The 12,826-nt window shown below is 39.5% G+C and overlaps 1 protein-coding gene across 3 annotated transcripts in view; it reads right to left on the bottom strand.

Annotated features, from left to right (window-relative positions):
- The window catches only part of GK5 (glycerol kinase 5), a 74,338-nt gene that overhangs the window by 47,276 nt on the left and 14,236 nt on the right, over positions 1 to 12,826 (bottom strand). For 2 of the 3 annotated variants that reach the window (XM_032408546.1, XM_032408547.1), the window contains one exon: positions 4,372 to 4,465. In XM_032408546.1, coding sequence (XP_032264437.1) covers positions 4,372 to 4,465 — 94 coding nt within the window. Of the gene's footprint in view, positions 1 to 3,857; positions 4,009 to 4,371; positions 4,466 to 12,826 lie in introns of those variants that run through there. The other variant, XM_032408548.1, reaches the window with a different exon arrangement.

The raw sequence follows: 12,826 nt of genomic DNA, 5'->3' as shown, positions 1-12,826 counted from the left end.
TCCTGAGATCGAGTCCCGCATTGGGCTCCCTGCTCAGCAGAGAGCCTGCTTCTCCCTCTGCCTGCCTCTCTGCCTACTTGTGCTCTCTCTTTCTCTCTGTCAAATAAATAAAATCTTAAAAAAAAAAGATTCTCTCTCTCCCTCTCCCTCTGCCCCTCCCTCCCCACTCACACGCACATGAGCTTTCTCTCTCTCTAAAACATTTTAAAATATATATATGTAGGGACGCCTGGGTGGCTCAGATGGTTAAGCATCTGCCTTCAGCTCAGGTCATGATCCCAGGGTCCTGGGATCGAGTCCCACATCGGGCTCTGTGCTCAGCAGGGAGCCTGCTTCTCCCTCTCCCTCTGCCTGTCTGCCTACTTGTGATCTCTCTCTCTCTCTGTCAAATAAATAAATAAAATCTTTAAAAAAAATTAAAAAATATATATATGTATATATTTAAAGATTTTGGTTTATTTATTAAAATAGTAAATGCAACAATCAAGAAAATGTATAGACTCAATTCTCTCTACATTTCAGTCTTGTCCCTTTTTTTGGAACAATGAGCCCCATTTTAATTTTTTTTTTCCTTTTCATTTTGGTGAGAGCATTTAAGTTCTACTCTTAGCAAATCTCAATTATATAATACAGTGTTATCAACTATGGTCATCATGTTATACATTAGATCCTCAGACCTTATTCATCTTATAACTGAAAGTTTGTACCCTTCAAACCTTCAGTGTTTCTTTATATTTTGCACTGTTTATTAAAAAATAAGAGTTTCTGAAAGTATATAAAATGACCACCCATAATCCTTCTGCTGTGTTATATGATAAGAATGCTTCAAACTGAAAGAGGTTCTTCCTTCCTAAGAACACTATACTTTCCTCTATTAAAAAAATTACATTTAATATCCTTCAGTGATCTTCTATTAAAATACAGATACCTGGGGGAGGCATACAAAAAGTATGAAGAGTTCTTACAACTGCACTTTTAATCAACATATGAACAATTAACATTTTGTTTTTACATTTAACAAATATTTATTGAGTACCTTCTATGTACCAAGGACTGTGCTAGGCCTTGAGAAAGCAGAATGAACAATATAGGCAGAATCTCTGCCTTCTTGAAATTTACATTCTAGTGGGAAGAGACAGACAAGTAATCAAGTCAATAAGTGAAATAATCTAAAAAGACACTGAATGTAAAATAAACCAATATTAAATGTGCCACCAAAAAAAGGAAAGAAATCCTGCTATTTAAATTGTGATATAATGCTAAGATACAATTGATGGTTAAAATGATTTTAAAAAATTAATGGTTAAAAATACATCCTGCTTGGGGTGCCTGGCTGGCTCAGTCGGTAGAGCACGCAACTCTTGATCTTGGGGTTGTGAGTTCATGCCCCACACTGGGTGGAGAGATACCTAAAAATAAATTCTTTAAAAAAAAAAACCACCCTAAAAAAACCCAAACAAACAAACAAAAAAATCCTTCTTAAAAAATCACCCTTTTGAAATTGGAAAAAAGAAATGTATGTCTTATAATTCATACATTGCTGGTGAGAATGTAAATGATGCAGCTACTCTGGAAAAAGACTGACAGTTTCTTATAAAACAAAACATGCAATTACCATTTGACCTAGCAATTAATTGTACCCCTGGGGTATTATCCTAGAGAAATGAAAACTTATGTTCACATAAAATTCTGTACACAGATTTTCAAAACAGCTCTATTTGTAATAGCCAAAAACTGGAATTTGCACAGATGTCCTTAAACAGGTGATGCATATGTACCACTGAATACAACTCAGCAATAAAAAGAAACAAGCTATTGATACTCGTACAACTTGGATTCTCCAGGGAATTACACTAAGTGAAGAAAGCAAACCCCAAAAGGTTTTATACTGCATCACTCTACGTATATAATATTTTTGAAGTGAGAAAAAATATTTAATGGAGGACAGATTAGTGGTTGCAAGGAGCGAGGGATGGGAAGAGCGTGGGGAGTGCACACGAGAGAGGATGTGGTTATAAAAGAGCAACATGAGGGACCCTTGTAATGAAGGTACTATTCAGCGTCTTGATTCTGGTGGTGGATACATGAACACAGGAAAAAAACTGTACAGAAATTATAACACACACACACGCAAGTACAAGTAAAACTGGGGAAATCTGAATAAGATCTATAGATTGTATTAATGTCAATATCCTGGTTGTGACAGTATAGTATAGTTTTGTAAAATGTTACCATTGAGAGAAACTGCAAAGCCTATAAGGGATCCCTGTATTATTTCTTACAACTGCATGTGAATCTATAATTATCTCAATTAAAATTTCAATTAAAAAAAATGTATGTCTCAAAATCTTTGAAATGTTCTAAGTCCCGTGAAAGAAAGGACAGTATGGTAGAGACTGGATTGAGAAGTGCGGACACGCTACTCTATAAATGGGATGGCAGGAAAGGGCTCACACAGAGGAGATGGCATACGAGCTGCCCCCGGGAAGATGAGAAGAATCCAGTCATGATGGCGGAGAGAGCCCCTTGAGGGTACGAAGGCCTTAAGGTAAGAGAGAGCTTCGGTGCTGTAAGAACAAAACCACCCTGGCAAAGCTGGAGCTGAATCCTTAGCAGCTTCAGGGAGGAAGGGTCTGGGAAGTGGTCAGAGCTGTAGACAGGGCCAATCCATGGTAAGGAGTGGGATTTTATGCTAAAAGCAAAGAGAAGCCTTAGCAACCATTAAGAAAGAATCAGAACAAGAGTGAGAGGAAGCATGGGTGCTGGAAGAACTGGAGGAAAACAACGGTGCCAGGAGACTGCCAACACACATCAAATACTTCACCAGTTTGCTTGGAGCTAGCACTGGCTAAATGAATGACTTTGGTTTCATCTCTGGCATATACACCCTCAACACTTCCATGAGCCTCAATCACTAACCCATGAGCATCCAGCATAGGGGTGCCTGGCTGGCTCAGACGGTGGAGCATGCAACTATCGATCTTGGGGTTGTAAGTTTGAGCCCCATGTTGAGATTACTTAAAAATAAAATGCTTAAAAAAAAAAAGCATCCAGTATAGGATGAGTGCAGAGTAGGAACGGTTCTCTCAGTGTCAAGACAGGCCCCGGAATCATGTGTGCTAAACTCCAAGAGTCTGTGTACATTTTTCTCCTAAGAGAAGCCAAAGCTTACATCATGCGCATGCTCAATATCAAGTAGATGAAGTGCTTTAAAGGCCGAGTTTTGTGCTTGAAGTCAGTTTTACATTTGAGGTTTGTCCTACAGAAGTAAATGTTTTCAAAGTCAAAACTTATTTTTAAAGGAATAAAAGTTTTGAATACCTCACTGACTAACCTAAGAAATGTTTGATGAATTGACCTATTAAAAACTAAAATTATCCATTAAGATACAGAATTACACATTATAAATAGTATAATTTTAAATTATACCACTCAAAGTTCATGACATTTCCTTATAATTATTTTTGACTCCCTAATTTCTCTTTCCTGTAAACAGCACCTCTCAGTTCTCAGCCTTACAAGTTATTAAAGCAAGGTGCATTTTCATATATTAAACTAACAAAAGAAAAACCAATGTGGATGAGATTATGGCAAAAGTGTCTTTCACTCATGCATATATTCCATAATATCTTCATGTTTGTTTTCATATAAAATTAATGTCTCCAAATAGTTTTGGAGTAAAACCGATGCTCCAGATACTCCCTGAAGCACCATCTGCCACAGGCACTCTATGCTGAGGAGGCATTTAGCTGTGCGGCATTCGAACACGTAGTATTGCAATATGCAACAGGGAATGCGCAGTATTGATTATAACATCACATACTGCAGGTTTGGCCACGTTTAGAAAATTGTCTTACCCTCTGACTCAGCAATCCCACACGTACATTGCCACCACCACTGCTGTCATCGTCATGGTCATCAGCTTTGTCATTTGCGACCACTGTGGTAGGCATCAGGTTAAGAGCTCGTGGCAGTCAGCTAGTTATCCATCTCGATATCCATTCTCCACTTTTATAACAAAAGAGGATGAAATTTGGACATTTCTGTATTTTTTCTGGACATAGTCTGCATCTTGTCTATTTCTCCAAGAATGGCAACATGAATTATCTCACTCTCCTGAGAACATCTGGGCCATCCTAAACCTCCTCAGGGTTTCCTGAAGTGTAATTAATTAAGTACTTGAGTCTACCTCATATGCTTTTGGGTGACTATTATGGAGTTTCACTGATGTGAGGAGCGTGCGTATGTGTATTCTCTTCTCAACGTCCTGAAACAGTACAGGTGGGAGATTATACACTTAAGCCTACAGTTAAGGGACATCTACAGGGAAAATAGTAATATCCAAACCACAGAAGATAAGAAAAAGATTACCTTCATTATGAGGGAATTATTCCAAGATTTTATAAGTTCAACAGCTCTTAGGTCTTGCCAACTAATGAAGTTGTGAAAATGATTTCCCGTTTTCCTAAGAATGACAAAAACAGTATTTTGAGACTCACTATAAATCAGAGGCTATACTAAATAAAAGATCTGCCATAACAGAAAACAAAATTAGAGGCATACTGGAATCTCAAAGTATGATTTAATTAGATGGGGCTTGCTGAATGACTTTTTATTTTATAAATTGAATACATTTTGTAACAATTATAATATGATACATAGTATGAAATTCTAGACCGAATTCTAACGGAAAATATATACTTTTTAAAGCAGTACAATGTGCACGCTTCTAAAACAAAACAAATTTAATGAAAAGGCCTTTAAAGACTTGCTTTTACACTTTAAAAAACAAGAAGCCAATGCTTTCCCCCTTCGTTGTACCTGATATACACAATCAAATCAAAACCTGTGTACCTACAGAGGAGCTGAAATATTGCCTAAACCTATTTCTACATCTCTCAACTTTATGACTGGCTTAGCCATTGGCAACCTACCAGGCTTATCAAAATGTGTCCAATAAAAAGAAATTCAACAACCTCTGGGTCAACATTGCAATGTAAGTACAGAACTAAGAAATATAGTAGAAATAAATCATTTCCCTTTTTGGCTCCTGCAGATTCGACCACTGACATCTACTAATCTTCGACATCCAACTCAGACTTGCTTTCTACCCTGTTTCCAGGTGCCCTCCTGTGTGGGTTCACCATGTTCAATTCTGTAGACTGTCCTTTTCCACCCTTCTTAAGCAGCCCACACTCAAGGGCATGTCCTCAACTTTACGAACCTGGAAACATTCTACTCCTGAAATTCTAACATTCCAATATATTAGTCAACACCTCTTGCTATTATTCCAGTTCTCTCAATTTTCCTCTCTAAATGCCTTCCCTTCAACCTCACTGCAGCCTTTAATCCCTCAAACATTCCCTATTCTTCCTACCAACCTCTCCCAGGCTTCCTTCCTTTCCTGCATCCTGTGACCTATCATACTCTCTACCCCTTGACTTCTCTCTCTTTTTAAAAATTGTGGTAAAATATACATAACATGAAATTTGCCATTTTAAGCATGTTGAAGCGCACAGTTCAGTAGCATTAAGTACAGTTCACAATGTTCTATGTTACCATTACCATTATTTCCTAACATTTGGGTTGTTTCCAGCTTCTTGCCACTGTGAATAATGCTGCTATAAACACTGCTGTACCTGTTTGAGTCCCTGTTTCCAGTCCCTTTGGGCATATACTTAAGATCAGAATTGCTGGGTCACGTGGTAAGTCTACTTTTTGAAGAACTGCCGAACTTTTTCCCACAGTTGGCTGCACCATTTTACATCCCCACCACCAGTATACAAGAGTTCCAGTGTTTCCACATCCTCGTCAATACTTGTAATTCTCCATTTTTTAAATTATAGCCATCCTGGTGGGTGTGAAGTGATACCTCATTGTGGTTTTGATATGTGTTTCCCCAATGGCTAATGATATTGTACATCTTTCCATGTGCTTATTGACTATTTGTATATTATTCCAGTCCTCTGTCCATTTATGAATTGGGTTATTTGGTTTTTTGCTGCTGAGTTGTAGGAGTTCTTTATATATTCTAAATATTAATTCTTTATCAAATACATGACTTGCAAATAAATATTTTCTACCATTATGTGAGTTTTTCTTTTTACTCTCTTCATAGTGTCCTCCCTCCCCCCATTTTTCACCTCTATTAATGAGAATCACAGCATTCACCTACATCATGAACGTTTTACTTCTTTTTCCTTCAGTGATCCAAACCGTCACCATTATCATTAGTACAAATCAGAGAAATGATTTTCCTATTTTCCTATAGATGAAATTACAAACCAAACACACCAAGATGCACACCAAGATACACGCCTTCCATATTACATGCTACAGTCAGTTTCCAGAAATCTTACGGCACATTTAAGATATCGATGACTATAAATTTTTCCAGACACATTTTTAAAATGCAAATTGCACATTCTGTCAAAATAATTTCAACATGGCTTTATTTCTTGTTATTTATGATTAAATTTAGGGCAATTTTTATACTTTGGGGAATTCAGTAGTTAAGAAAATTAAAGAAGGGGCGCCTGGGTGGCTCATTCATTAAGCGTCTGCCTTCGGCTCAGGTCATGATCCCAGGGTCCTGGGATTGAGCCCTGAATCGGGCTCCCTGCTCAGCTGGAAGCCTGCTTCTCCCTCTCCCACTCCCCCTGCTTGTGTTCTTTCTCTTGCTGTCTCTCTCTCTGTCAAATAAATAAATAAAATCTTAAAAAAAAAAAGAAAATTAATTGTCAAAAATATGAAAATATCTTAATAGTGTTTTCTGATGCATATAAGTTTCTGATATTGATGAAGTTCAATTTATCTATTTTTGTTTCGTTTTGTTAGCTGTGCTTTTGGTGCCATTTAAGAAATCAATCCTACATCCACAGCCATGAAAATTTTCCTGTATGCTTTCTTCTAAGAGTTTCATAGTCTTGGGCACATGGGTGGCTCAGTCGTTAAGCGTCTGCCTTCAGCTCAGGTCATGGTCCCAGGGTCCTGGGATCGAGTCCCACATCAGGCTCCCTGCTCGGCGGGAAGCTGGCTTTTCCCTCTCCCACTCCCTCTGCTTGTGTTCTCTCTCTCGCTGTGTCTCTCTCAAATAAATAAATAAATAAAATCTTCACACAAAAAAAAGAGTTTTGTATTCTTATCTTTTAAATTTAGTCTTCAATTCATTTTTTAAGTTAATTTTTGTATATGATGTAAGGTAAGGGTCCACATGCATATTTTGCATATGGACATCCAGTTTTCTCAGCATCATTCGTTGAAAAGATGGTTCTTTCTGCATTGCCTGGTCTTGGCAGCCTTGTCAAAAATCAATTGACCATTGTATTTGTTTCCTTAGGCTGACATAACAAAGCACCACAGACTATGTGGCTTAAGACAATAGCAGTTTATTGTCTCATAGTTCTGGAGGCTAGACATCCAAAATCATGGTGTTGCCAGGGCCAACTCCCTCTGAAACCTGTAAGGGAATCCTTCCTTGCCTCATCCTAAGTTTCTGGTGGTCTGCAGCAATCTTTGGCATTCCTTGACTCATAGGTGCATCACTCCGACCCTCCTCCTCCTCCACAAGGCATTCTCTGTGTGTCTGTCTTCATGTGGCCATCTTTGTATGAGGACACTAGTCATACTGAATTACAAATCCACCCTACTGATTATGACCTCATCCTAATTTAAGTAATTACATCCGCAGTGACCCTATTTCCTAAGGCCAAATTTTGACGTGCTGCTGTTGCTTCTTTTGGGTTATTTCCCCCAAATCTCCCTCACTCCTAAGTGTGAGATTACTGAGTCAAAAGGTAAGACAATTTTCCAGCTCCTCATATGTGGCCAAACCTGAAATATTTGATGTTATAACCAATACTGCATATTGACTACTGTAATACTTTTAATGCCTTCTCAGCTACAGTGCCTGTATCAGATGGTGCTTTGGGGAGTGTCTGGAGCATTGGATATACTTGATAACTATTTGGAGACATTAATTTTATATGAAAACAAATATATTATAAAATAAGATAGTAAGGCATAAGTGAAACACTTCTGCCATAATCTCACCCAGACTGATTTTTCTTTTTGTTAGTTTAATATATAAAAATGCACCTTGGGGTGCCTGGGTGGCAGTTAAGCGTCTGCCTTCGGCTCAGGTCGTGATCCCAGGGTCCTGGGATGGAGTCCCGCATCGGGCTCCATGCTAAGCAGGGAGCCTGCTTCTTCCTCTCCCCGCTTCTCGTGCTCTCTCTTGCTATCTCTCTCTCTCTCTCAAGTAAGTAAATAAAATCTTTTAAAAAAAAATAAAAAAGTAAAAATAAAAATAAAAATGCACCTTGCTTAATAACTTATAAGGCTGAGAACTAAGAGGTGCTATTTACAGGAAAGAGACAGTAATTAAGGAGTTGAAAGTGGTTATTAGGAAATGTCATGAATCCTGAATCATATAGGTTTAAATTACACTATTTATATTGTGCAATTTTATATCTTAATGTGTAATTTTAGTTTTTAACAGATTAATTAATCGAATGTTCCTTAAATTGTGACTAATTTCTTCAGTCAGTGAGATATTTAAAACTTATGCCTTTGAAAACAAATGTGATAACTCTAGAAATCTGATTTTCCCACTCCTCAGGGATTGCCGATTTTTCTTCGTTGAGGGTTGGAGTTGCCAGCTTGTGACTTTTTCAAACTATTTTTGCAAAGTGTGTATTCCTTGTTATGTGTGGTCTCTGAAGTTTCTGCAACTTCTGTTACCTCTGTGATCAGCTAGTGACCTGACAAAGATTTTCTTAAATGTCTGGCTCTAAAAAACCCCCCAAAGGTACTGGCCCTTTAAGTCTTCCAACAGACACAGCTTAAGAAAGTGACTGCAGCTGAGAGGGCCGGAATATAGGTAAGCATCTGTGCCAGTCCTGTAGGGCACGATCAAATCCATCAGAGCATACACACTCAAATTTCTGTAGGACAATGTCCCGTCTGCCTGCCCTGGCACCAGCTACTCACTCCAGGAATGCGAGCTGCTTTCCTCACACCCGAAGCAGGGCTGAGGAGTAAAGGATGACTGCCGGTTTGCACACACCACTTACCTGAGAATAGTAGCCTCTACCTTCATCCAGCATCCCCTAGTTGTTATAAGGCCTGATCAGGTTCTAGAGTTCTGAAATAGTTTACTACAACCTCTCTTTCCAACTCAGTGCTTGCTTTGACCAACCCTCACAGATTCCTTCTCCACTATTCTGCACAATGTCACTCTTTACCTCTTCCCTTTCAAGTTAACCATCTACCTTTCCAACACCTAACCTGGGATCATTGCAGCTTTCTTCTGTGTCTACTTCAATGCCAGAATCTTGTGAACTGATACCAATCCATATATATACAATATAACTTTGGCTATGTTCTCAGAGTCACTTAAAACGATAAAAGTCTTTCTCTTGTCCCTCATTAGTTTCCTCCCCATGCCCCGCAAATGGCACATCTTAATTTTCACCAGATTTCTTAAGCCCTAGGCCAGCATGGCCACCTGCTTCTCAAAGGAAGTAAAAACACAGGAATGACTTTCCTCAACTCCCCACTTCTTCCACTTCTCTTTTGGGTCAGAGGAAAAGCTTTTCCTCTCACGTCTCAGGCTGGCAGCTCCACCCGTACCCTCTATACCCATGCTTCCCGACTCTTCCATCACTTCCTTTCATCAATATTCCATCAACTCTCTGTTCTACACATGCTTACATCTCCCCATCTTTGAAACAGAACCAAAAACATTTCTCCTGACCCAGGATGCCCCCCACACCTGACTAAGCCCCTTCAATGTTTCCTCATCACCTCCCATTACCTCAACTGAACACAATTCAAATGCAATTTAGATTTCTAATCATTCATGAAAATTACATTCACTATGGTAACCATTGCTTTCCTAATTTCCAGATTTACAGGCTCCTTTTCAATTTAACTTGACCTTTCTGCAATATTGACTCCTGACAATCACTTTTTCCTACCTAAAACTGTCACTTTCCTAAGCTTCCATGATATCATTGTGCTGTTTCTCCTCCTACCTCTCTAAGCATATGTTTTTGGTTTCCTTTGCAGATTTTTCTTCCTTAGACTGCCATTTAAATGCTGGTGCCTGCTGAGAGTTACATCCTTGGCCCCCTTCTCTTTTTAACTAGCTGCTCTCTCTAAAAACAAACCTGACCCACATCCATGAATGCAGTCACCACAGGACTATTCACCTCACTACAGCTCTAGGGCCAGACGTTCACTTAAGTTCCATCCCCTCACAAACAGCTACCTTCCACAGATCTCCCAAGTTTGCTCCATGCCATCTCAAATGCAACACGTCCACCCCAAACCTGCTGCCCCTCTTCCTCCAGTGTGCCACACCCGAGTTAATGATAGCTTTTAGCTGCTTCAGCCAAAAACTAGGGGGAAGAGGGGTCATCCTAAATCTACAAAGGGATTCCATAACATCCCTGTAGTCTACCCTTTAATGGGGGAGGGGGGAACAAATGAGTAATTAAAACTATCATTTCACATAAGGATCATGCTATGAAACACTGGCATGGTAAAGGAATAGAGTAAGTGGGGGTGAGGAGTGTTTTTAGATATGAAAGCAGAGACCTGAATAAACAATAGCCTTCAAAAAAATTTCTCAGACTTAGTCTCATTCCCCTCAAATCCACTATCTACCCGGATTCACCTGGGAGTGGTGCCTTCCTTATTTTACCCCTTGAATTCCACAGTACTGCTGATTCTTACTTAGAAAACTCCTACTCATCCTCCAACGCTTGGCACAAGTGACTCTGTAAAACCTTCCCTCATTCTGCCTTCTAAGCTATTCAGTGCCCCTCTTCAGCTCCTTCATTACCAGGTACACAGCAGTTCTACTAGGCAGATGTCTACCAGCCTGCACCCTAACAATCTAGGCTCACACTGTATCCCCCACTGGACTGTGAGCCTCCTGAAGACACAGTCTATTCACTTTCAGATTCTCACCCCCTAGCCCAGACACCAAAGAAGTATTTGATAAATGAAGGCTGCTATCAATGAGGACTATCAGACTGTGTCTGACAGAAATGAAATCTACGCATATATGATTCTCTGATGCCATTCTACACACAATAGCATCTACTTACATGCTTAAATCTGATTTTTAATCACTGATTCATCAAATGCTTACCCAGCAATTTGTGCCAGGAGGTGGGGACATAGCTATGAAGAAAGGGATATGGCATAAACTTTGCCCCTATGAATATATTCTCTACCAGAGAAACCAAAGAAATACTTAATTACTCAATTGCTTGCTTAATACAGGTAATAAGTCCTCTGAAGGAGAAACAACATGAGTATATTTAACAGGGACACCTTGCGCAGTGCAGGGGTCAGGAAAGACTTCTTTGAGAAATGACAATAGAATTAAGCTCTGAAGGATCAGTGGGAACAAACAAGGAGGTCGAACACTCCTGACAAAATATATTACATGTTCAAAGGTTCTCAGACAGGATGAAGCATGATGTGTTAAGATGCTAGTACAGCTGAAGAACAAAGACGGGGAGAAGATCACAAGAGGAAAGTGACATCATTAATTCATAACATGGTGGAAGACAATCTAGAATACTGATCTCAAGAAGTAGCACATATTCTAATATTCCCTTAGCAGTGATTTGGGTTTGTTTTATCTCTGTCAACAATAAAAGGGGAAATGGAGGAAAAACATCAATAACAATATCATAAATGAGTTGCCTTAAACCCCTCTAACACATTCTGCCATTCCGTGGCTCTTAATATATTTGTGTCATAATTGGTAAGAACCATTAACACAAGTATCAGGTATTACAATAAAAGATATATTTGGTGCTGTGGGAACACAGACTCATTTGTATACTTGTATTATGAGACTGTAAATTCCTTGAGGGCTGGTATTCGTACTCATTTTCATATTCAGCTCAGCAGCCGGCACAGTGCCTTACTCCCTGTAAGTCCTCAAACAGTTACCGAGTGAATCTCAGTTTGCTTGCATGACTCCCAGTTTATGTTACTAATTGGCACACACCCTGATCTGAGGTGACCTGGCAGAAGCCTCCCTGAGAGATGCAGAGATTGAAGAACAAAACAGCTCAGGTATTTTAGGACAAAAGGAATTTAAAACAACCAAAATGGAGGAGATATCATTTTGTTATTTTAAGATGCAGGCTAAACACACCACTGATTAAATATATTGAAAAAAAAATTTTAACCTGAAGAATATGAAGAAAACGCAAAGACCAAGCTTCCTGGCATCTAAAGGAGGGGGAAAGAGAAAAACAAAAACAAAGTCCAAAGTTTTAGACTTCCTGACAGCAACAACCAGAAAATAATGTTTGTATGGTCAAGACAACAGGACTACAGCTGTGACTATAGGAGAAAGAAACAGTGAGCTGGGGAGAGGAGGTGCAGGCCGGGACTGGAATGCACAGTAGACCGTGCCAGGGTCCTGTCCGTCAATCTTTCTCCAGAAAATGAGCAAGAAGTACTTCCTGCTGGCTCAGAGCCATGCCACTTCTGTGCTGCATCTCAGTTCTTTGTTGTAGAGCTCGTAGATCTGCCAACATTATGTGCTCCAGTGGCTCACCAGGACTCGGGGAGCATTATTTTAAGACTCCATTATTTTAAGGTAAAAGAAGCACAAAGCCTTGTGTGGGGTTTTTTTGGGAAAATATCTAGTATTTCAGTTCCTACAAGCAAAGTTTCCAAGACTCAGGGCGCCTGGGTGGCTCAGTCGTTAAGCGTCTGCCTTCGGCTCAGGTCATGATCCCAGGATCCTGGGATGGAGCCCGCATCGGGCTCCCTGCTCAGCGGGAAGCCT

Source organism: Phoca vitulina, unplaced genomic scaffold, assembly GCF_004348235.1.
Source record: "Phoca vitulina isolate PV1807 unplaced genomic scaffold, GSC_HSeal_1.0 scaffold10, whole genome shotgun sequence".
Classification (NCBI taxonomy): domain Eukaryota; kingdom Metazoa; phylum Chordata; class Mammalia; order Carnivora; family Phocidae; genus Phoca; species Phoca vitulina.
This window is presented reverse-complemented; position numbering and strand designations above follow the sequence as displayed.